The sequence below is a fragment of the Parasteatoda tepidariorum genome, chromosome 6 (assembly GCF_982258835.1).
Source record: "Parasteatoda tepidariorum strain Cologne lab strain chromosome 6, Ptep-v5.0, whole genome shotgun sequence".
NCBI classification, from domain to species: domain Eukaryota; kingdom Metazoa; phylum Arthropoda; class Arachnida; order Araneae; family Theridiidae; genus Parasteatoda; species Parasteatoda tepidariorum.
Window position 1 is genome coordinate 60,226,109 of NC_141760.1, and position 27,292 is coordinate 60,253,400.

General features: G+C 28.5%; 1 protein-coding gene across 1 annotated transcript; it reads left to right on the plus strand.

Annotated features, from left to right (window-relative positions):
* Positions 1-22: 22 nt before the first annotated feature.
* Positions 23-27,292, plus strand: Mcm6 (minichromosome maintenance 6). Its single transcript, XM_016053522.3, has 18 exons — positions 23-368; positions 771-917; positions 2,937-3,050; positions 4,098-4,260; positions 4,339-4,478; positions 10,409-10,521; positions 10,832-10,977; positions 11,914-12,070; positions 12,739-12,880; positions 14,752-14,893; positions 16,286-16,393; positions 16,476-16,631; positions 17,249-17,377; positions 19,278-19,439; positions 20,218-20,362; positions 21,340-21,468; positions 23,794-23,933; positions 26,736-27,292. Exons 1-18 carry the CDS (start codon positions 277-279, stop codon positions 26,844-26,846), a joined length of 2,436 nt encoding a protein of 811 aa, XP_015909008.1. The 5' UTR covers positions 23-276; the 3' UTR covers positions 26,847-27,292.

Below are 27,292 nucleotides of genomic sequence, written 5' to 3' on the forward strand. Positions count from 1 at the left end.
AAACTGATAAAAATTCTTTTTACACTTATAATTTTCGGAAAAAAATAAGAATATTATGTTTGGTCCTTAAACTGAAGTCTATTAATAATTTTGGAACTTATTTTTATTTAAAATGTTTTAGATTGTGGTTAGAGAATATTGATATTTAATCGTCATCTTTCTTAAAACGCGGGAACCGAAAGCGCGAAGTGTATTTATTATTATCGCGTAGCTTTGTTTTGATAAGTTTTCTGTCAAATTAAAAATAAATCTAGCCAAACTATTTTGCTGTGAAAAATGGACGTTACGAATACACAAACTAATTTTCAGCGGAAAAAAGATGCTGTTGGGGAACAAGTTCAAAAATTATTCTTGGATTTTTTATCTGAGTATGTTTTGCCCTTTTTTATAATACTACTTGTATTAGTTATGATATTTTATATAAGTCTTTCAAGTTTTCCCTTGATAATTATGAAAATTAAAGAAAATTTTATGCATCTTCATACAGAAAAATTTATATTGTGAAACGAAATTATATCAAAATAAATTCTTAATAAATGCGAAGTTTTTTAATTCATTTTATCTGCTAATAATTATGTTCCCTAAAATGCAGTGCTTTTTGTGTAAGGTCTAAACTTTTCCTATAAATGGTAACAAAGTTTTTAAATTTTTTCTATTTTTTGAAGGTATTCTGAATCTGAATATATAAATTATTACATATTTAATTTTTATGTTATAGAAAGTTATCAGTTTCTTTCCCTTATAGATATTTTATTTTCTTCAAATTTCAGGTATATGAATGATGAAGGTTTGCCAAAATATTTGGAATATATAAAGGATCTTTCTCGGCCAGAAAGGAATACTTTGCATGTGAGTTTTGAAGATGTAAACAGATATAATCAAGATCTAGCTACCACAATTCAAACAGAATATCACCGGTAAGTTTTAAAATAATCTTTTCTTAATAAAACTTTTTATTCAATTTTGCTTGCCAGGAGAGCAATAATGTCAATGAGTTATAAATATGATTATGATATTTTTATCCAAGGTTAGAGTTTTGATCTCAAGAACTGGTTTTTGACATAACACATCAAGATCCTTTCAAAAAGTATTGTAAACTGTCTTAAAATCTGACTAAGGCTAATAAATCTAGAATTACTTTCTTTTGTTTTGTTTCTGTGGGATTATTTGTGCATTATGACCTGTTGTGATTATTTTATTTAATAATCCTCCTTGAACAGCCAACATAATTTTCAGCTTACGACTACCAATGTACGACTTCATATCCTTGTAATTTTGAGCCCAATCCAGAAGACAAGGGAACTCCTGGATCATGTATTCAGAGATTTGTCTTTGTCGAGGACTTTTTGATGGAAGTAACCCACATTTATATATTATATGGAGAGAAAAACTTCTCACGGTTAGAAAAAGGAATCTAACCCATAATCCATCTACCACTGAAATTTTATTTCAGCACTCATGATGAATGTGGTTTCTATTGTTAAAATTTTGAAGTTTTGACAAAAATATCCAAAAAATTTTAATTTCGTTGTATAAATTGTACTATAAAACAAGGAGGTTTCACGTCAGAATGATTAAGAAGCATAATAATGTGGATTTCTATTTGATTCAGTTTCTGTACAAGGAAACATTTTCCTAAAAAAAAATACTCTAATAGACGAACGTCTCAATATCTGCAGCATACCAACAGAGCGACGATAAAGGAATATTTATTTGGCCGTGAACTTTAACATTAATGGTTTTTATATATAATTTAAATTCAGTTTTATACTATGGTTTCTACTTCCGGAAATCCTGCCTATAAACAACTCTCAGTTTTTGATGCTTAGTAATTGCTGTACTTTTTTTATTAAACTTTTTAAATGTTTAGTTATAGACTTTTTCTGCCTTTACCCAACATATTACTGTGAATTAGGGGGGTTCATGTCCATGATTTTGCTATTTATATATATATGTAACCTGTGAAGGAGACTTAAATGCAAATGGAAATTCGTGCGACAGCAATTAATTTAATTGCTATTGTCGCGCAGGAGTTGCAGCTTTAAGGAAGCTTTTTAATATTCTTGTGAAATAATCTGTTTCATATTAAACTATGGTTTTGCTGTACTAGGCATCATCTTGATCATCCACGGATCTAAAATCGATAGTGATAAAATGTGTAACAGAAGCCTGAGGAGTGCTTCAAATCGTATTTGGTGGATAGTTCAGTGGATGAAACTAAAAGAATGCTGGATTTTACTTTAACACGAGTATTGGAGGAAATAGAAGGATTTGCAGGCAGTGTCTACAATAATACTAAATTAAAAGAGATATTTAAAAAAAAAGGTATAAGATTTGTTGGAAATATGACTACCACAATGCGAACAGAGAGCTTATGCAAATAAAATTTTGGTGCAGTTAGAAAAACTAAAAGTAGAAAGACTCAAAAAAGAAATGCTTTTACTAGATGCAAAAAAAAGATAAAAGCAGCTGAACCTAATTCTTGTAAAACAATAAATAATTGGCCTGAAACAATTATCAAAAATGTAATCTATAGTATTTTAAACTTTAGCTCTTCCACTCCCAACAAAATCTGAAAACTTTTCAATCTACTGTTGATTCAGTGATGTTTTACTCTTCAACTTTTTTTTATTTATTAGAAACTTAGTAATTTAAAGTTTTCTTTATTATTTGTCGTGAAAGAATATCAAATATTGAATTAAACAATAAATTCACATTAGTCAAGATAATGTTATAAAACTGGTAAGTAAATTAAGTTAGTAAATTCACCAAGTTTTAATAATTCAAGCTCCTCTTTTTAGCAACATAAATTTAAAACATTGTACTGACAGATTTTGAGGAAATACTGCTTTCCTTGACCTTGTGATTTCTTGATGGTTGTAACATTAGGAACTTTTGTATCTATACATTTATTAATATTTTTTTTTCTTCGTTAGCGTATATCCTTATTTATGCCGTGCTACTAAAGTTTTCATGCATGAAAAAACTGCTTTTGAAGATAATGATAAAGAGTTGTACATCGGATTTTGTGATATCCCTACCAGACACAAGTAATTATACTTTTTTATGTTTTTCTTTGATTACTAATACAGCAGAACCTCGATCAATCATTCCTCATGGAATCATTCATTATGAATGATAGATACAGGAAAATGAGAAATTTAAATTTTAACAAAAATTAATAATGGCTTGAAAAGAAATGAAGTACAGTACAGAACCAGTTATCCGGAAATCAGAAAACCAAAAAACCGGAACGAAATTCAATAAATTTTCCAGCCATTTTTTTAAAAAAAAAAAAAAAAAAATTCTCCGCATAAGATTTTAGGCTTTTTCTTTCTTTTCTGAAAGATGTTTACCTTAACATCATTTTGGAAATAATCATTAGTGTATTACTTCATCAATTTTTTTTCTTTTTAAGATTATTTCCAAATATTTTTTTTTAGTTGGGTTTAACAAAAAAAAAACGGCTTTTTGTAGCGATTCAGAAATCCGGAAAAATCAGTTATCCAGAATAGCGATGTTCCCGATCGTTCTGGATAATCGATTCCCTACTGTAGTAGATCTGTTCAAATTAAGAAAGCTTCTTTTTTTTTGAGGTTTTGAGGACTCGCTGCAAATGTTGGTACTAATTGTGGCTCCTTCCACTGGTCTTTAATTGCAATTCTAAAAAAAAAAATTTCTTAACTTCGATCAACAAGTTTCATTCAACATTTTCAGCAAACATCTTTCAATCGTGATGTTAGATGCTTTTTCACAGAATTATAACATATTCTCACTTTCTTTTTCATCAGTAGCTGGTAGTAGCTTCAAAAATAAAATATGAAGGGAAAAGTCCGGTATCTGATAATTTTGAAAAAAATAATAATAAATGAGATTTTAGAATGATAGGCTCAAGAGTCTGCTAGTTTTAATATTAATCTAAACCGGTATTTGTAACCTTATAGAAGAATAGCATTTGTGACAGGACTGTTAAAATAAGGCGATACTTGTTGAAAAATTCTGAAATGATCAATCAAAGTTCGACCATACAAACAAAATCATTTGTTAAGTCATATTATGCTATATGGTCTTGTTAAAAAATTTCCTTCTCTATTTAGAATTCGTGAACTCACAGCTTCTAAAATTGGAACATTGTTACGCATTAGTGGTCAAGTTGTTCGAACACATCCTGTTCATCCAGAATTGGTCAGTGGAACTTTTACTTGCTTGGATTGTCAGACAGTCATTAAAGATGTTGAGCAGCAATTTAGATATACGTTGGTATGTATAATGATATTTATAGCCCTTTGTTAATTTCTTTATTCTAAATTTTATATTAATATTTAATACCTCTTACAGCCTACTATTTGTAGAAATGTTGCTTGCAATAACAGGTCACGTTTTCAATTGGACGTCAGTAAATCTAGATTTGTAGATTTTCAGAGAGTACGAATTCAAGAAACTCAAGCTGAGCTTCCGAGAGGCAGTATTCCTAGAAGGTAGATAAATGTGTTTTTTTTATTTATTTACTTGTTTTTTATTATTTTTCTTTTAATGCAGAAGAATTTTTTATTATTATTATATGACTTATAACACAGAGCCAGTGAAGCGGGCTTTGAATTTCATCGACGTAAAGATAATAAACACTTGCTTAACTCCAGATTCTCCATTAATAGTTTCTATATTAGTTCAAAATTCTTCATCTATTAAATTTTGTTTTTAAATATATAAAGTAGTTCTTTAAGAAAAAAAAAAGATATAACAGTATTTTTAAATTTTGTAAGGTCCCGCAGTGGACTGATCGTTAAGACACGGTTCCAGTAGACCACCGAAGTCAAGCATCACTGGCTGCGGGTGGGTGACCACTTGGATCAGCTTGTGTAGGGACCGAGGGTATGCGGTATTGGTTCTCGGTAAACTGTTCTACCGTAAAGTGCTCGACTTCGCGTGCAGTTTGTCGGGCTACCAAAGCAGGGGTGTCATCCCCTCTGCAAAGGATCAAAATTGTGATGGCATGTCTTCGGATCATCCTCAGGGATGTTTCCCAGACCGTCACCAATAGCCCATTGTGCAGCTCTAGTGCGACATAAATGAACTACAACAACAACAAATTTTGTAAGAAATAATATTTGATTAATAATTTTCAGAAACTTGGGAAAGCATTAATAGTTTTGTCTGCTTTAATTGTGCCAATTCAAACGTCCGGTTTTCTTAAATTTCACCAGGCAGATTCTTATTTTTCCAATCAATATTTCAAATAAACTTTTATTTCACTTAAATGTTGACACATTATTATATTATAAAGTTAAAATTTTTTAACTCTTTTTTTTTACTGCAACAGTTTTGAACTTACTGAGTTCTTTCTAGTGGTTCTGGGTAATAATATTGCCCATTGTTAATATGCACCTTTTAATATTGCCTTTCTACTAGACTAATATTAATTTGCAGCGATTTCACTTACAAGCTATAGCTCATTAAATACACCAAAGCTGGTTCTGGGGATTTAAAAAAATTTCACGTTTTTAAATAGGTTACTACTACTACTACCAGATTACTATTACCCACTTTTAGTAATAAAAAAAAAGGACGGAGGACTCAGAGTTTCAAAGACTAGTGGAATACCGTAAACCGGGGCGAGTCTACCCATTTTAGTTTTATTTAATTTTCACTATTTTAAATTGCAAATAAAAAAAAATTTTACCGACGTAGGACTTAGTTCAGATTCTAAGGAAGATGGTGCTGTAGTAGTTTGATCCGTTTTTATTTATTTGGTGTCTTTTTAACCGACCTGTTCAAACGTCTATTGAGAGATTTGTATTGAAAATCAGCAAACTTTTAGTTGGTGCTCCGTAAGTATATTATTATTATTACTATTTTCACTTTGGTTAAGTGATAAACTTATCTAAGACTAAGATCACATTAATTTTATATGAAAAAAAAAACAAAAAGAATGTAAGTTTTGCTGTTGTAAACAAAAAGCCAGAATTCGTGAGGCGAGTCTACCCATTCGTATTTAGTTTTAATAAAGCATAATAATATAATTAAAACTTTGTTTATATTAAAATTAAGTCATTTTAAATGAATTTGAGTATATTATTTTAATTCTGCATTGATAAATTTATCATTAATAAGAAAATTTATAGGTTTAATATAAATGTAAATATAAAATATGTTTATTTTACCTATTTTTTAATTTTTATATTATAAAATTAACTTTTTTTATTTAATGCAAGTTAAATAAGTTATTATTTATTATTACAGATGGTTCGAAATTATATTCTCAAAACAAATGGATTTAAATGTTAAAAAAAAATGCCATGATTTTGTTAATAATCTTTAATTATTATTATTTATTAATTATTTAATTGTAAATTTATATTAATTTTAATTTATTTTTATCAACAATAATCAGAAAAAAATGTAATTTTATAATGTTAATGATTATAAAAACAAAACTGTGTTCAAAATGTGATAATCGATCAAATACTCAATTTGTGTTATTTTATGAATAAAAAAATGGAATATATAATAAAGTTATGAATTTTACTTCATAAATATCCTATATCAGGGGTCGCCAAACTTTTTTGATCATCGACCCCTATATAATTTTTCGAAATCTCCATCGACCCCCACAAGAGTAATTTTCTGTTAATTAAAATAAAACTCTATTAGATACTGTGTTTGTACATTTATTTTATGATTTTAAACATTTATTAAAGTAATAGTAGATTGTGTAACAATAGTTTTATGAAAAATATATTAACATTGAAATTTAAATACCTTATTATGAAATAGTAAGTAACTATGCATATAAGTAGATATACTAAGTAAAGTAACTAAAGATTTACTGCTTCTTGATCAATGAGATAGGTGTGCCTGGGTTTTTTTGCAAGGTTCGCTATATTGGGTTCAAAATTGGTCAATTTTAGTTTTCGTCAAAATTGGTCAATTTTGTAATTCTCGTAAAAAAATACAAAGTGTGCTATAGTTTTGTCGCGGGCTGTACTATAGTCCATTCCACCTTAAGTTGGCACTGGAGAGAAAGGTAGGAAATGTAATGCTCCGCCTTTGAAAAGTAGTTCTTCGCTATTTTGGAATTAATTGCAGTTTAAATGCGCGTACAAATATAAATAAATGTTGCATAGTAAGAAAAGTATATCTTGAAACATTCATTAGAAGTTTTTCACGTTTAAATGTATTTAACTTATAAATACCTTCTCAGTAAAGCGAATGTACAAAGAAGAAGGAGGTGTTTTAGTTTGGCTCTGAATTAGTTTTCAAGGACAAGGAATTGGCTATGTTTCTACACTGGTCAGTCAGCTTTTCCATTCGCCTTGGCTTTGCTTAAGTGTCCTATCTCTTGTGCAGTTCTTATTTCGTTTTTTTTTTTTTTGTATTTGATTATTTAATTTTCTAAATATTAACCTCATCTGTACAATATTTAATGAAAAATTCTTTCCCCTCAGAATAAATGGGAAAAAAACACCCCAATTGCCCCAATAGACAGGTGAATATTATTAAACTGATGACAGTTGAGCATATTTGCTGTGTAGCTAATTCAACATGTGATTTTATTATTATTTTTTTACGGCAAAAGAAAAAATTGTTTTCGCTTTATTCGATCTCTGTAAAGATTCAAATTTTGCGTCTTTTGCGCCATGTTTAGTTCTGAAGTACAATTCGCTTTTTATAGGAACTTAAATAATGTAAAAATTTAAGATTTTTAGTTTGTTCAATCAGAGGGACTTTTAAATATTATCTGAAATACAATTTCCGTAATAGAAGTGTTAATCCGTTAGTTATAAACTAATAAAATGTATAGGAATTGAAATAATTTCAAAAAAGACGCAAAATTTGAATCATTAATTTTTTTTAAACATCGAAAGGTTAATTTAAACTAATCAATATTTTAATAATTATTTTTGAAATACAAAGCTCAAAAAGCTGAGAAATCCTTTCTTTTATGTAGAAAGTATTAAGATATTTCAGTATCTGACAAAATATTTCGAGACTAACTAATTCTACTGTACTTAAATAACAAATTATACGGATTTTTCTCTTAAGCCTCCTTTCACCTGCAAAGGTCCTGAAAAGTAAAGGAAAGTTCTGATATTTCAAAATATGTATTTTCTTTTAAAGAAATGCGCCTACCCATCCAAGTAGAATTTCGCCTGATGAGAAATTGTGGATTGAATTCAATTCAGGGCTACCACACAAAGAGTTTGTAGAAGGAACTGTCAACTGTTAAAATATTAAATGAATAACATGATAACCACCAGAATAGGTGGTTATCATGTTATTCAAAGAGTTCCTGTTGAGTCTAAGAGGGTGGGATATGGCAGCTGAAAACATGGGGGGGGGGGCGAACAAACAGTACACCCCCCCAAATGGATAATACTAAATATTTTTTTCAGGTAAGTTCTTTTGTCTCTTAGAAGCAAATATATTTCAGAAGAAAAAAATAATTTTATTGTAAAAAAAAAACTCTTCTGAAAAAATTTTTTTAATTTATAAAAAAAAAAGAACAGTAAATATTAAAAAAACATAGGTATGATATTTTTCATGATCAATGATTTCCTGCCTATGCTGACTTTTCCTTCCCCAACAAATCACCAATGTGGGATAAATTAATGTACATTAATCTACAATAAATAAGAATATAAAAATAAATATTTAAAACAAAGTATTTTTGCGCATCTATGCATTGATTTTTTTATTTACTTAGATTTCAGCAAAAAAGAATATTTTTAAATATATATATTTTTTTCTGTTTAAAATTAGTTACGTTTAGTTAAAAAATCATAATAAGAAAATCTGCTTTTTAAATACTAATTAGGAAATCAGCTTACAACTAGTATCTTAAAACAATAATTATGAGAAATGCTTTAAAAAATCGTGCTCTTTTCCGTATTCTGTACAAAATTTTAGTACGATTCTTGGTTTAAAAAAAAAATCGGCGTTTTGCTTTCTTAAACGCCAATACTGGCCACTTTCTCTCCCTTTGTTGCTACCTCATCCCCGTACTGACTTAAAGAGTAACCCAGTTTCCATGTAATCCGGTCTACCTACCTTTCTCTCCAGTGCCAACTTAAGGTGGAATGGACTATAATCCATATTATTAATGCTTACCCACTTTTTTGTGCAGTGATAATTAAAATTGATATCTAAACTAAACGAATGGTTTTATCGAAACAATAACTAATTATCCAAAACTATAAAAGTTTTAATAATGACACTGCAAATATTCACCACAGTTTGCAAAGATAGCTGAAACTGCGTATAATATATTTGCATTTGTAACGTCAATGCTCGTCACACGTGACATTTAGACAAGCGCATATGCATATGACTTATAAACTGCGCTGAGTTCGTGCCACTGCGCGGGGGGTACGTAAATACTTGTTTCACCCCAATAAATATACGTTTAATAATTTATGTTTTATGAAGAAGCTGATATTGAGTCAATTATAAAAAAAAATCACAAATTTTACATACTTAATTAGGTATGTGTGATTTGCGTATTGAGAACTGTTTTTTTTTTTCGACCCTTCCGATTCGGATCGACCCCCATTCGCCCCCTGTCTCAGATCGACCCCCGCTTTTGTTAAATAGACCCCTGGGGGTCTATATAGACCACTGTGGCGACCTCTGTCCTATATAGTAACTAAAATAACAATTTAATAGTAAAATTTGATTATTTACAATGTTAACATTCATTTTAGTAGAATGGGTAGACTCGCCCCATACGAGAGATTCGTCAGCAGTTCTATAAAAATATACGGTACCAGCGTAACTGTTTATACTTTCTAAAATCGATTTCACAGCTTTAAAGAGTGATAAATAGCGATTCCGAAACACCTATTAAAAGCCTTTTTTCTTTAATATTTACAAAAGTTTGAGCACTTGAAAGTTGACAAACTTAAAAAATGGGTAGACTCGCCCCGGTTTACGGTAACTCATTTGTTGAAATAAGGCTAAGTCATATTTGTTTCAAGTATAGTATAAGGGTTACTTATTCTAATTTTAACAAATCAATCAGTCTGTACTATACTAATAACAAATTAATATGTACTATACTAGTAACAGATTAATACGTCCATAATTGAGATGACACAATTGATAGTCTAAATTAAATTTAGATAATATCTCATTTTGATTTTCATTTGATTTGTAAAATATTTTTATTTGATTTACATATTTTAAAATGTCTATATTGTGTATTACATTGGATTATTTTTTTACTTTATTAGTAACTATGATTTAACAGAATCTATTTGTTAAAAAAAAAAAAGCATGTGCGCTGTTCTAGCAATATAAAACGTAATGACAGTTATCTGATAAAGAAATGGTAGCTTTTTATTCCTAGAGTAAAATTTTATTTCTTAAGTTTATTATTTATTCAATATTCACACTTAAAATTTACTTGCAGCGTGGAGATCATTCTTAGAGCAGAGGCTGTTGAAATGGCCCAACCTGGTGACAGGGTTGATTTTATTGGAACTTTAATTGTAGTTCCTGATGTTAGCCAGCTTTCTATGCCAGGTCTGTATAGATATATATTAGTTCTTTAAAAAATTTAGATTATTATATATACTCATATATTTACTTTACTGCTCTATTCCGGATCTATGTTAAAATCCTTAAAGTTAGGAAATTTTTAAATTCTCGAAGTATTTTACATTGCTTTCAGTTAAACATTTGAACTTCACGTATAGCAACATTGCTGCAATAATTTGCTTTCATATTCTCTTACAGTTATTGTAATTGTTCCCAGATATGCCTAGGTATAAATTATGACACATACATTAAATTCATGTTATATCCTTAACCTAAAGATATATATTTTTTATAGGTGTAAGAACAGAATCCAGTGCACGCCATAAAGGCAGAGAAGGGTTTGAAACTGAAGGTGTCCGTGGTTTGAAAGCATTGGGTGTTCGAGAATTGTCTTATAAAACTGCATTTTTGGCAGCTACTGTTATACCAACTGAGTTAAAGGTATTTACACTCTTAGATAATTTTTTCTTTTCGTAGCACACATAAGTGCATTGCAAAAAGAGTGTCACTCTTTTATTTATTTATTTTCAAATATTTTTAGTGTTAAATTGTGCAGTTGTGATTTAAAAGAAACTTAGTTTTCCCCTAAAAGTACTCATCTTCTAGAAAGAAAAAAATAGCAATATCATTTAGCACTCCATTTTCAGATCTTGTGGAATAATGACTGAACTTCCGGAGAGAGTTATTAACAATCTTTGTCTCTTTGCGATACTATATATTTATTTCTCTTACTTTGTTTTTCATGCGCTATATATTTACTTTTTTATAAATTAATCTAGGTCAAACTGTATAATACTTAAGTTACGAAAATTTTGAGCCTAGTGTCCATACACTAATTATAACTGTTTTGAACTATGGCTGTGATTTTTGGAGTGCTTAAGAAATATCTGCAATTTTCCCTTACTGTTGTTAGCCAAAATTTTATACGATTTCATTTTTTTAAATAGGTTAGAAATGAATAATTTGCCATAAAATTAACTGATAAGTTTTTCTCTGTCTCGAAATGATTATTAAACAAACAATTGAATTCCTCTTTCTTAATTAAAAGGTAGGCTTGATTTATGCTAAATTAAAAGGCGTGATTATTTAAACAATTGTTATTAAATTTTTTAGCAAGTGTTTATCTTTAATATATAAAAAAAAAATTTTAACGATATCATTAATACCCAAATATATCAATCACTATCTTCCATGAAAAGTTCAGGGCATTTGGGCATCAACTGAAACGCTAAAGTATGAAGGTGCAACATCAAAGCTTATTGCATTTGCTCATAAATTTAAGCCAAAAATTTATAATCTATTGTTTTTACTTTAAAAAAACATTTTTATTAACACTCTAAGATATCAAATTAATATTTGTTTAAATTTTTTTTATAGATTAGTGCTGTGGAAATGCTTGCATCTGAACCTATGAAATCTACCGAGCTTCTGCAAAAGGAGCTGACTGGTCAAGAGTGGCAAAAGATATATGATATGAGCCTTGATAAGAATCTTTATCAAAATTTAATTAAAAGTCTTTTCCCTACAATTCATGGTGTGTTGATTCATCTTCTTTTTAAGTGATGGGTTCTAATATCCCAGGGATGTACAATCAATGGCATTAGACCAAAAATGACCCTTAAAAATAATGGCTTGGGCCTAGAACTATTTTAATTATTTATAAAAAAAGTATTTAAGGTCTTTTTGGATAAAAAAAAAAGAATTATACTACTGTGTTATTTTCATTCTTTTACTGAATAATTATTTTATTTACCTATTATTTTAGTGCAAGCTGTGACTTTTTCATTTTTCAAATTTTATTTTTGCCCACGAATACAGTGCTTGCAGGGAAAAGTGATTTCTTACCAATTTTACACATGATTATGACTAAGATTTTGCATGTTACTTTCAATTAGGATCTATATACATCTTACGTTTTTAAAATTACAATTTTACAAGTCTTATGTTGGCCCAAACGTTGACTTTTTTTAATGTTTGCGACCCACTGTCAAAAAGAGGTCCCTAGTATAATGTAAAAAAATTTTTATTTTAAAGCTTAATGTAGCTGTATTTATTTAGTTTATAATTTAAAAGCTAGAATTGTTTTTCCTTTGAAAACTCACTGTTTTAAATTTAGATGTTTATTCTTACTATATGGTGATTATAAGTTGTCAACTCACTTTCTGTGTAAGATGAGTATTCAGTATTATGTAATTTTGATAGGTAATGATGAAGTTAAAAGTGGAATACTTTTGATGATGTTTGGTGGTGTTCCAAAAACAACAGCGGAAGGAACTTCACTTCGAGGAGATGTTAATATTTGCATTGTTGGTGACCCTAGCACTGCAAAAAGCCAGTTTCTTAAGTGAGTATGCTCTTTTCTATCCAAAGCAGGAGTAGCTGAATATGCAGCAGGGTCAGAAAGTTACATTTTGTCCCCCAAAAAAACGAGAGAAGTCAAAATTTTATTATACATTAATATTAGTTCTTAATTTCCAAATAAGATATATCATTGTCTCTTCATTTCTGATGTGATTCATATAATAAACTATATATTAAAAAAATTTAATTTTTTCCTGTTCTTATCTAAGATATTTCGTTTACTTATATCTATATTATATGAAACACTGATGCATATGTAGGTTTATTTCCACTTATCCTATGAAATTTCTTTTTCGCATTGGCAATGAAAATATGATACATCAAGCAGATATGCAGTCATGAGTATTAGCGCTTTAATATATATATTTAAAAATTTGCAAATGAATATTCTTTTCACGCATGGACAACAGAAAACTTACGATAAAGTTCTAATAAAGAAAGAAAAAAATATCAGATATAGTTTTAATAGTGTTTTATAATTGATGTAGAAAAAATGTCAGCTGAGATTAACTATTAACGAGGTTTTGGCAGAGATTAATTAACTAAGCTTTTCTATCATTTGTTTACCTTTTTCTTTTGTTTTATACATTTTATCAGGAATGAATTTTATGTTGGAGTAATAGACTACAAACAGTTGTTTCTTTTAGCACTGAAATTTTTAATTGAATATATAGGAAAACTATAAATTATTTGTATCAAATTATAATTTTCAAAAATCATTCATATATTTACACGCAGCAGTTCCACATGATGTATATGTTGCATATTTTTAGAATTTTAATTTTTTTTTAAAAAAAGTATCATTCATATGAAACTAGGCTAACAAAAGTATCCAATGTTCTTGAGAAGCGAGCTTGGTTTGAGATGCAATGCAAAAAGAACTACAGAAAAAATTTCGGGCAAGAAGTAGGTATTATATTGTTATAGGTATTGTAAAAAAGATGTAGGAAAAAACTTCAGTAAATGTAATGTTAGAAAAATGAAATATATTTTGCACGATTCGTAATCACAGGTTTAAAACATTACTGGGAGAACCAATTTTTTCCCCAAAACCAGGAATTGTCAAAGAATTTTTCCCTCTACCTAATCTCAGAAAGAACACAGTATTTCAAGCTTTTGTTTGCAGTTGCCTGGAATAATGTTAAAAAAAGATTAAATTAATTCTTTGTTGAATAAATGATCAGTTGTCAGGCTATCAGCTCAAAAACTTAAAACTCAATTTAATCTCATGGTCTTTCGAGTTCAAGAGTTTACTTTTTATAAGGCCTACTAAATCACAGACTTTTTGTTCTTCAGCAATTCTCAAATAGTGGAATCCATAAAGGCAAAAAATAAAAAGAAATTCAGGCCTGTCAGGTTGCCGAGCAGTGTTACTTCAATAGCAATATTGCCACCTAGTACAGTAGTATTGCGTCAAGAAAGAGAAGGGAAGGGTTGCCTTTGTGATCTCGAATTCGCTTGCCGCAATTTGGCGAGTTATTTACCGCCCCCTTTAATGAAACTGTACTGATTTGTACTATACTAATATCAGTAATTTTTTGATACTGATGTAATTATTTGTTGAACTTACTGTTTTAAGTGATTTAAAATTTATATAAATTATTTAATTTTTCACTTGTAATGTGTCTTAAATATCATTGATTTGATAGCTAAGAAAGATTTCTCTTATTTATATATTTTGAATGAGGAAGTGTTTAAAATGAAAGTAATGTGTCTTAAATATCATAAGACACTTGTAATGTGTCTTAAATATCATTGATTTGATAGCTAAGAAAGATTTCTCTTATTTATATATTTTGAATGAGGAAGTGTTTAAAATGAAAGAAAATTCTTATAAAATTCATATTATTATAGGCAAGTGTCAGAATTCTCCCCTCGGGCTGTTTACACAAGTGGAAAAGCATCCAGTGCAGCTGGTTTAACTGCTGCTGTGGCAAAAGATGAAGAATCTGGAGAATTTGTGATAGAAGCAGGAGCATTGATGTTAGCCGATAATGTTAGTTTATCTAAATGTTATGTTATGTTTAGCTAAAACTATTTTTTAGTTTTCCTTGGAAGTTTCTATTAAAGTGTGATAGCAATATCTTTCATTAGGTTATGCTAAATCTGTAACGTGTAATATTAAAGTTCCTTTTCATGATTTGAATATTATTGCAAAAGAATTGAAACTGCTGTTTTTACAACCTTCAGTGGATGCAATTGTTAATGAAAATTTAAAAAATTGGAATGCTCTGAAAAAATTAGAAAAACTAATTTATCTAATTTTTTCAGATACTAAAAATCAGCTAGGAAAAAATAAAAATTTATCTTGTTTAAAATGTATTTATGTATACAGGTGCAAAAATAATTTTTTTCTTTCTTTTTTGATATAAAAACAGTAGTACTGACTTATCACGAGGTCTCATTTAAGAAGCAAAATTTTGTTTTGTACAGTGTTATAAATTTATTAGAATATACTCTTTTAGTGGGCAATTTTATTCTCAGATTTAACGAGGAAATAATTTTAAAATTTTAGTACCAGAAATAATTTAAAACACTTATGCATTATTCTAGGCAATTTTTTATGGTACATAAATACTATGAAATCTCTTTTGGTGCCATTTAGAAATAGTTAAAGCATAGATTGTTGCCTTGTTTATGGTAAAGACACCACATTCCACTGTAAATAACAGCTTAATTTAATGTTTGTTTGGCAAAACTTTGAACAAAATGCACCAATAATATTTTTTAAAAAGATTTTTTTGTAAGTCTTCTTTGCTGAGCACAATCTCACAACTGCATAAGGTTATTATGAAGAAGGAACATACACTTAAACCATGTGGAATATACAAAGAGCTACAAAGTTGGCAATTGGCCATCCCTCTTAGCACCACTTGAGCTCACCAAATCTAATGGCGGTGTTAGGAACGCGACACGAGCCTGATTTAATATCGATATTTATGAACTATTTTATCTGTAACTGAAAAGATAAGTTGTAAAATAACTGAGCTGAATTGAGGGAGAATTGTTAAATCTTCTTTATTTGTAAATAGTATATGTAATCGTCAGGAAATATTTTCTATTTTATGACATTTTCGCACAATTAAGGTGTTTTTTTATTTAAATGTTAACAAGACAAAAGGTCATTCAGCATTTCGTTAGAAGTCGGGCTTAGTTTCTACGAACTTATGTAGAAAGAGAGCGGGCACTTTTAATGTAGCTATGTTTATAAACAATGAAATAATTCCTGTTGGAATGTTACAAAACTAAGTCTCACAAAGAAAATCAATCCCAAAAGAATGCCTCCTTTTATTTAATTTCTTGAATTTTTATTTTACAGTGCTTGCTTTAAAAAACCTGTGGAGGAATTTAATAGAATTTAAATTAATAAATAAATAATTTTTCTTAGGGTGTATGCTGTATTGATGAATTTGACAAAATGGAATTAAGAGATCAAGTTGCTATTCATGAAGCTATGGAACAGCAAACTATTTCAATAACAAAAGCTGGTGTTAAGGTATGTAATTAAATTATTATACATAACACAATTTTAATATTTACCTGTAAATTTTCTTATCTGTCTTTTTTTTTTTTTTCAGGCCACATTAAATGCGCGAACATCAATTTTGGCTGCTGCTAATCCTATTGGAGGACGCTATGATCGTGCTAAGTCCTTGAAGCAAAACATAGCGCTGACTGCTCCTATTATGTCCAGATTTGATTTGTTTTTTATTTTAGTTGATGAATGTAGTGAGGTTAGTATTCATTTATTAATTGTAACAGACTGAATTTTTAAAAAAATTTTAAAGCAAATTTTAACTGCTCTATTAATAGAATTATCAAATATTTTGCTTAAGGAAATTTCTAGTAGTTTTGTGGATAATTTAAATAAAAAAAAACTTTATTTTTGATTTGGTGAGAATGTGTATGTTGAATCTGAGGTATAAGTAATTTTATTACTTGTAACGCCGAGAGTAAACACCACTTTCAAACAGCAATCAGTTATCACATCAAATCATCTTCTGTGTGTTAGAACAGTATTAGTTTCCATTTATCATTTGGCTTTATGCTAGAAAAGACAACTGAGGTTTGAATGTTTTTTTATTCCCCCCCCCCCCTTTTCTTCAATAGGCTCTTGTAGCTAAGATTCATTTCCTGCTGAAACACAGCCTAAATTTAATGTTATGTTTGTTTAGTTTTTTGCAGCAAAGCAGGCTAATTTGTTTAATCTTGGTGTACTTTGCTGTTTTAAAGATAATAAATTGTGTTGTAACCCTTGTTAGTGTGAGTATTTTGATTCTATTAAGAATCGATTTAATTTCTTTGTTAGTTGTTAAATTAATTGGATGGTCTTGATATTATTTTTTTTAAGGTAACTGATTATGCTATTGCCAGAAGAATCGTCGAATTACACCAGAAATCAGAAGAATCAATTGATAGAGTTTACACATTAGATGAAATATCTAAGTATATTACATTTGCTCGTAAATTTAAGCCAAAGGTTAGTAGTCTGTTGTATTTATTTTAATTATTATTATTTATTTTTTATAGCCAGTTTGCTGTTTTTAAGTTTGGTAACTTATTGTGTTAAGTGTAAATTACGTCACAGATATATCTATGTTGTAATAAGAAATTTTTTTATTTAAACAGTTTAAAATAGTTTTTTTTTTTTTTTTTTTTTATTTATTTATTTTTACGTATAGTTCTTTCATTGTTACGCTCTTAATTAGGTATTAATATTTTGCTTTAAAGTTGTGTATGTTTTAAACAAATGTTGAATCATTACTGACATGTAATAAAGCCATAAATTTCAAAAGAAAAAGAAAAAACAGGCCCATCTAGGTTCTATACCTTCCTTTCTTCTGACAACTGTGATGTTTCACGAAGTAGTAGGCAATATCACTGAGCAATTAAAGCTAACACTTGCATCTTATTGGACTTACACGTACACCCTTAAAAAAAGCACTATTGATAAATTTCTATATAACATCTTAATGTCTCTTTTTTGTGAAAAATTTTTTAAATCATTATAAATTTTTAAATAAAACATCAAAGCTTTACAAAAAAATTTGATTTTAAGTTCCATATATCATTGAGATATTTTATAGACAACTGAGAATTAATTTGAATTAGAAGTATAAATTGATTTTATGGGCCTAAAAATAAACTTCCCATAAAAAGAATGAAATGTCATGGTAAATGAATTATTTTAAGTGTATACAATTTTTAGGTTTAGCTTTTAAAGAAGTATTTTTTAAAAGAGCCTGTTTCGTTAGTAAGATTCTCATAAAGATGCCATTAAACAGTAGTAGAATACTGGTATTAATTTACTCTTGTTTCATATTTTTGCAATTTTTTCAAACTTTTGTGCAGCTTATATTGTAGATCATTTAAAAGTACTGAAACTTGAATATCAGTGAAATTGGCTAAAAATTAATAATTAATCTCCACACACACACACCCTTATGTATGTATTTGTAACAGTCAAAAGTGTATTTCTTAAAATATTCAACTGTTTAAAACTTTAAATGTAGCTGTGTTTAAAATAAAATTTCACACTGAAAACTGTATTGTCCCTCTTTATATTAGAATAGCATCTTATCAAAAAATGTATCTTAATCAAGAAATATATCAAATAATAAATTATATCAATAAATATATTAAATTTAATATTTAAAACAGAATTATTTTTAAAACCTTGTATGGAGAATTCAAGAAAATGAAAGAAAATAAAATTATTTTCTTTATGAATTTTTAAATCAAACTATTCAATGTATAGTTTTTTAATGAAAACAATAACTGGTAGGTTCCATCTATCTTTATAAAATTAGAATAATTGTGAATATGGTAAATAAAAAAGTTTTACCTTTGGTACTCTTTCTGTCATACTTTATAAATAGAAAAGCATTTAAATACTATTTTTTGTTTTGCAATAACAAATTTTTGCAACAATTTTGAACTTGTCAAAATTTTAAAGCACATTTTTCTTGGATAATAAAATAATTTTATCATTTGTAATTAAATTATTTATTTTAAGGCTGGAATTATAGATTCAAAAAAATATATATGTTAATTTTAACTGGCACTGATTTCTTAGTAAAATATAAGAAAAAGAGTAAAAGCCAATGCGCAAGGGGAAAAAATCGGCACAACTTCATGGGGTACGTTAGTGCTCATCCGACATGCCGTTTCTATAAACAATATCTCTTTGTCAGAGCCAAAATAAATACTATCGTATCAGTGAAGGGGAAAGCATTTTGCTGGTGTAATGAAAAAGCGACCTTAACTTCGTATTCCATTTTTTTTTTAAATATATTTTTTATTTGATTAAGCTTTGCAAAAAGGTTTTATTGTTTTCTTTTTTCACATGTTCCTATACTTGAAACTTTTATAATTAACAGATAACGGAAGAAGCGCAAAAATGTCTAGTTGAGCATTATCAGAATTTACGTTTGAGAGATGCAGCTGGTGTAACCAGATCTTCTTGGCGTATAACAGTTCGTCAGTTGGAAAGTTTGGTTCGTCTATCTGAAGCTATGGCAAAAATGCATTGCAGTGAAGAGGTATGAGCTTTTAACATTGATTATATTTCAAATTTTTAAAGCGATAAATTTTTTTTCTTCAGGTAATGTGGTAACAAGTATTGTTGGGTGAAGTTTAGTAATTTCAAAGTTATTGATTTGTCTTTTTCATCTGATTTAAATAATTATTATTCCCAATTAACAATACAGTAATCACCTAATTAAACAGTAAACTAAGAGATCATGAACCAAATTATTTTTGTGCGAAAATGGTGTGTGTGGCATATTTACTGCATTATTATTGCTGAATAATTAAAACTGTGGTTTTAGAATGATTTGATTTAAAAAGTTCTCTATTATTCTCTAAAAAGATTTCTATTATCTGTCTGCATTTCGGGTGTTCATCTCAAAGTTACGTTTTCTTTTGCTGCACAAAAATTGTAACATTTCGTAACTTGAAATTACAAAGGTGTGTGGAAAATTTTACAGAAAAAAAAATTAACATTCAATAATTGACTGTTAAAAATTGCATTAAAAAAATATTGTGCAGGTCATTCTGAAGGCCACAGGAATTTTTCTACATGGTAGAAATTTAACATGTTGAAAAAATCCAGGCTTTGTTTATAAACTTAACAAAAGCTTCTTTTTTTTAAATTAAAAATTGTTCAAAAAGTTGTAAATTTAAATACTTTTTTTTTGTTCAAAACAAAAATTTTTTATTCGTTTCCCTTTCTTGATAGTAGTCTGGTATATGTATATAAACTGTACCCAAAAAAATCCTGATTTTTTTGTTTTTAAATTTTTCATTTATTTTATATAGGTATATGCCAAGCATGTAAAAGAAGCATTCCGCCTTTTGAATAAATCTATAATACGTGTGGAACAGCCTGATATTAATTTGCAAGAAGATGAAGCAGATGCAATGGATGTTGATGAAGAAACAGGTGAAACTCCTGAAAATAACTGTAAGTTATAGTAATAATTTAAAAATCCATCAATTTAAATTTAAAAGTGCATGTGTGCTTCTGAATCAGGGTTTACAAAGACCTGTGTTTTTGAGAAAAAAACCCATCCCACTAAGGTTTTTTCTTCTAAAAACCCAATTTCTCCTGAAGATAAGAGAGATTTTGTAAAGTTTAAGTTAGTCTACATACAGATTCTTTATATACTAAATATAAACATAAGATATAATACATTTTGAAAAAAAATTACTTGATTATTACTAAAAGTATTATTAAAAGAAATAGCTTTTTGAATAACTTTTTTAGTTATTTTTTTTTCATTCTAAATATAAATCGCATAATGATGAAGTTACTGAAATTACTCTTTGTGAAATGTAAAACTTAAATATGTTTGCAGTTTTATATTATAAATAAACATATAATTTAGTTTAAAGTTAATGGAATTTCCAGAAGCTCTGTATACATTCATGAAATGAAGTGCATTTATCCTTTTTGTAACGCATGGCATATTCATTTGTATTTTTCAGTGTATAAATTCTTTGTGTCTTGCAAATTTTTAAAAAATTAGGCTAACCTTTATCATACTCTTTGCTTTTGGAAATAATGAAAAAGGATAATAAATTTTAAACATTTGTTTTCTACTCATTCCGAGTTTATAATTTGTGATTTTAATGAACATGTAGAACTCATTAAATTGGATTAATAATCATTAACGAATGAACATTGTGAAGCCATAATAGGCATTACTTATCTCTAGCTTTTAAAATTTCATAAATTTTATTGTTATTTCATTTTATAAAAATTGGTTGGTATGAAGATAAATTTTTTTTTTTTATATAAAGGTAAGTTTTGTCAAGTGGGCCCAATCTGAAAAAAATCTGTCTAGGCTGGGCCCACCTGAGTAAACTCTATTTTGAATAGAATAAATCTTGCAGAACTTGTTTTAAGTGTTCTATTTCTAATCTTAAAACACTTTACAGTGCCAAGTTCAGAAGATCCTCCATCTGAAAGAGAGAGACCTCAAAAACTGACATTGAGTTTTGAAGAATATAAATCTCTCTCTAATGTATTAATAACGTGTCTTCAAAAAGAAGAAAGTAAATGTGATGGTGAGTACTATAAATTATTTATTAATAAAATTTTTACCATAATTATTAACTTAGGCATCTTTATTTGTATAATGCTAAGGGGTGAAACTCTCCAATCCACAGGAGGAATGTTGTTTGTATTTTAAAATATGATTCTCTAAAGCTATAATGTAATGTTGTTACTTTAAAATCATTAGTACTTAGTGCATTTCAATTAATTCATAGTGTTTTTCATAGGAAATAAATAAAAGATAATGTTATTAAACTATGTAAATACTTTAAAAAGACATTGGGCAATACATGTTTCTATTGTTATTCAAACTCACTTTTTTTCCAGCTTAGAAATAATTATTACTATAGAAATTACAGTTTCTAATTTTTGAAAAAATTCTGCCTAATAGAAAAATAAAGAAAACTCTGCATATAATAATTTGTGGATCTGTTGGCACGCAAGGTAACTTCCAGCTACAGAATTTAATCTTTAAGTAGATGACAACCTAATTTTTGATAATTTGTTTTGAATTACATTCAAAGAAACAAAGCAATGAAGAAAAAAAACATCACCCATGTCAGTAGACAAAATCTACAGTAGCCATGAGTCAAAATGTGCCCACTATGTTGTATACAATAGCTTTGCCTTTATAGTTCTCTAATTTATTTTGCATTATTTAAGTTTTTAATTTATATCTCCATTGATTATATCTGATTTTGTTTGAAGATCGCCCTGCCATGTATAGCTTTACATTCTAAATTTATTTACTACATAAACTATATTGTGCTTGTCTTGAAAATTATAATTTTTCTGAATGCTGTTAGAGCAAAGGTACTTACGAGCATTGGTTTTTGAAGTTTTTATCCCTATAGTTTTTTATTTTGAATTTTCTTGTCTAATAGGTAAAATTTATGTTTTTCTGAACTCTTTTATTTGCTTTGTCGTTTAAAGAAATCATTAATTAACCTAGAATTATTTTTGTGTTCTTGTTTTTAAACATTGTTTTTTTTTTTTTTTTTTTTTTGGCCCCTTTTCTTTTATTAAAACCTTATGACCATCTAGTTACACCAATTTTAATTTTTCCATAAAATTTCTCTCTAATATCTTTTTTTTTTTTTTAGTTGATTAGTCCTATTAGTAATTTTATCCTTAGTTTTAGATTTGGCCAGAAAATTAAGCAAAGTTTCTAAAAATGTGGAAAAGTATATTTTATATATTTATTATTTTTGTTGATAATTTCCTAGCATTCTTAAAAAAAATGTTTTCAATGCTTTTCTACACTTATTACATTTAAAAAAAAAAAAAAAAAAAACATCGATTCTGTTGAGCCCTTTTTTCTCTCTCTCTCTTTTTTTTTTTTTTTTTTTTTTTTTTTTTTCTTCAATTTAGAGACATACAAAATTTATTTGTTCAATAATTAAATTTGAAGTACAATTTCATATTTTTTATCTTTATAATTAAATATGTACTTTTACTGTAAACCTTACTTTTTGCTACGACTAAATGTGTACTGTATAAAATCGATTAGGTGTGTGCCATATTGCATTTTAATATTATTTTGAATTATAGTGTTTTACAGAAATCCATAGCTGTACTGCATTTCCTTTATCAAAATTACTGTTTAACTTTTTGGTTCTTACTCTAAACTAAGATCTAATTATATAAATTTATTATAATTGTTATTTTTTAGTTGAGAAATAAATCATTAAAAATCATTTATAATCTGTAATATAAATAAATCATTTCTGCAAGTACAATGATTTTTAATAAAATTGTACCAGCTTAAAAAGAAGCTGTGAAAATTACAAAATCAGAGAAGATAAACAAAACAACAAAAATTTTAACTAACTATACCAAGACAAAAAATAAGTATTTAAACAAAACAAAAAAAAATTATTTTTTTTTTAAATTTTGTTTAACAGGCATGAAAGCCATACCTAACATTTGGTTTCATTCCAACCTTAATAAATATAATAAGTGCTTTTCTTATGTAACAGGACAATGTTCTTTCTTAAAATACAGAAAATTGCTCTTATGCTTTCTTTGTTTAAATTGTTATAAACTAGCACTTTGAATGACATGTTATTTTTATAGATGTTGCAATATCATAAAAGTTGTGGATTTAACCATTATACCACATACATTATACCGTATTTCCTCTAACAGGTTTAAGTTTTCTTAAATTGCGAATGGAAATGGGGTATTAGGGTACATCATACCTGTCATTCTGCCGCACCTTTGGGTAAATCATAGCCAAGAGGTTAATTTAAATTTACATATTTTAATGCATTATTTTAGTTCCTGTGTGATGTGCAAAAGTGTGTGCAGTATTTAATTGCCTCTTTTTACTTTAGACACTGATTTTGAAGGAATGAGGAAAAGCCAGTTGGTCAACTGGTATTTAAAAGAAATTGAAAATGATATTGAAACTGAGAATGAGTTGATACAAAAGAAACTGCTTGTTGAAAAAGTAATCGACAGATTGATTCATCATGTAAGTTTCTAATGTAACTTATGTATTCTGTTTCTCCTCTGGATAATTTTACGCTATATGTTTTTTGAAATTGTTAAACCATAATTTGTATTTATCAACTTTTTCACTAACATTTTCGTATTAGCAGTGTTTACTATAGCAATATTTAACCTCAATTAGTCTTAAGTTGTTATGTTTTTATTTTTTTCCTTGCATAGTTAATTGATTTTCCATCAAATTTTTTAATATAAAAAATTTAATTGAGTGGGGAGAAATGTATAAACTTTTCCGGATATTTAAGAATTAAAAAAAAATATATAAGAAGTCGATTTATAAATTTATTATACCAATACAGAAGCAATTCAACCATTTAGGAAGTTTATATTTGCAGACTTTGAAAGTCTGCAACTATAAACTAACTTACTTTATAACTAAATATAACTTAGTTAAAAAAATTCAAGCAGTTCTAATAATTTTTGTTAAAATGATTTTTGTAAAATGTTAATTTACATTTGCCTCAATTTTTAGTAAATTTCTGAAGTTTGAAAAAAAGAAATTTAAAAATTAAAAAGTAGGTGTTACTGGTGTAACTTAATATGTTAATGTTCGAAACAGCCAGTTTTTTTTTTTTAATTAATTTGTAAATAAAAATGCCACCAACAGTTATTTTCACAAAAATTATTAAAACTGATCCTATTTTCTTTGACTGAGTTGTATGCAAATATGACATTCATCAATGGTGGAATTACCTAGTAATAGTAGTCCATGGTGCCTTGTGATGGCTGTCGATCTGACACCTCGTAATAGTCTCTAGAGTAGCATCCAATGGTGGCGTGAAAACACGGGGACAGGAATTCCAGACTTCTAGTCATACAGTGATACCTCGAGATACGAATTTAATTCGTTCCGTAACCTTGCTCGTATGTCAATTTGCTCGTATCTCAAAGCAATTTTCCCCATTGAAATTAATTGAAATGCCATTAATCCGTTCCAGCCCCAAAAATGCTACCCCCAATTGTTTTTGCTACGTGTTTTTAAATAAGAAAAATGTATTTATAAATGACAAATATTGTATAAAACATAATAAAAGAAAATGTAAAGCAAAAAAAAAAAACTGGTTTTATAAAGTGTGCATACATATTTGTATTTTGATCACTTAAATGCAAGTTGCACACATCTTAAATGCTACTGTATGCTTAATTTTAGTCACTGTTTTTCTCTTCACCGGTCTTTGCTTTTTTAGCTGGATTAAAAAAAACTGTCCAAGGAGGTTTGTTTCTTCCTCCTTCTCAGAATGCTGCAGAAATGAGTTAGGCGAGTGTCATGAAATAGTTCCGATGCACGACCAGATGCAACTTTTTCGGGGTGTTTCCTTGCACGAACTGTGAAATTCTTGCCCACATTCCCAAGAACACTTTTATCTCACTTGTAGAGATAACCTCCTCCACTTCTGGCTCTTCCTCGAAACCAATTTCTTGCAGAACCCCCGAATGCTGCTGCGACGGTAACTCTTGTAATTCCTCTGTCGTCAGTTCCTGAGAGTACTCCTCGATGAGCTCGTTCACGTCTCTCTCACCCATCACCAGGTCCATGGATTTTCCCAGAGACCCAATATCCTCCTCCACTGGCACTTTGGGTTCGAATCCTTCGAAGCTATGGACTCAGGTCACAGCACAATTTTCGGCTACAGACTCACTCTGGCCACAGCTTCTTCCATGCAGAGGTCAAGGTCCTCGTTGCAACGCTCAGCCAGGCCTGATCAATAATTCTGAGGCATATCACGATGTTAAAGTTGTCCTCCCAGTACTCTCGAAGTTTGAGGTTTCTGTTTTCTGTCACCTCAAAGCAGCGCCTGAACAGGTGCTTAGTGTACAGCTTTTTAAAATTAGAAATCACCTGCTGATCCATGGGCTGCAGGATAGGAGTGGTGGTAGATAGAGAACCTTTATAAACTTGAACTCTTCGAGGATGTCATGTTCGAGGTTCGGTGGGTGAGCAGGAGCATTGTCGAGGATGAGAAGGACTTGCCTGGCCGTTCCTCGTATCTCAAATGTCACTCGTATCTCAAAACAAAACTTCGCTCGCTCGACAGCTCGTATCTCAAATAACTCTTATCTCGAGGTACCACTGTATTTTAGATGTTGTGTTGGTACTTTCAGCGTTTTGTATGAAATATTAGTGTAGTATTTAATCGTCAAAATAATAAAAGAAATAATAATAATGAATGATCTTACTACTGATACCAAGAATTAAAGTAAAAGCTTGACTATCCGGAATGCACCTAATGTGACAAATTCTGAATACTTAACTCCAAAAATCCAGATTTTCAATATAACCTTATTTTTTAAAGGGAAAAAATTCAGCTTGCTATCCACACTTATTGAGAAATTATGATAATTAGTGGAAAACTCTATTAGTTATCCTTAAAAAATTATAAAAGATAAAAAAAAATTTAAAAGATAATAGCTAAGTCAAGAAGGAAAAAAAAAAAAGAAAAATTTTTCTTAATTATTATCTCTCATTATTATTAAAGATTACAATTCTCAGTATTTCATATTATTATATTTTATTGGAAAAATACCTTGCCTTCAAAAAAATTGCTGTTAAAAAAAAGTGAGTAGATATCAGAATCTCTGCTTCTGGGGAGAAAAAATTGAAGATAGATAAATGATAGACTAACACCTATTAAAAAAAAAAGAAAACAGGTAAAAAAATTGTTCCTCTACTGCATTTTCTTTATAAATTATTTTCTTCAATTTCTTTTGAATCAGGCCATTAGTATAAGAACACAAGTGTTTACTAATTACTTCTTTATTTTTGAAGGATCAAGTTATCATTCCTCTCACAAAATCAGGCCTCACAAGTGATGGAGAACAAGATGAAAATGATCCTATTCTGGTAGTTCATCCAAATTATGGGACTTTAGAGGTTTAAGTAGCAAGAAGTTTTCGAATCATTAGATTAAAACTGCCCTGAACTCGTGAAATATTGTTAAAGTTCCTTTTATCATAAACTAAATGAGCATGTCAACAATTTACGAATTTGTTTATTTATATTTATTACAATTAGAGTTAATGTATCTTTCCCACTTAATGTGATGTTGAAGATTTGTATTTTTATATTGTTAAGCAACTAATTTGTGCTTATAAGCATGCAATTAATTATTTTTACAGCTTTTAATAAATTTAATCATGATCGCCAAAAATGTGTTTACACTTAAAATTTGTTTTCTTTAACTGTTTCAATAGAGTACAGTGAAGTTATCAGTGTATTATATTTCATCTTTCAAATGTTAAACTTCAAAACTGGTTTATACTACAAATAGAAACTTTAATGATGTTTTTTTACAGTTGTGTAAATAAAGAAATTTGTATTTTTAA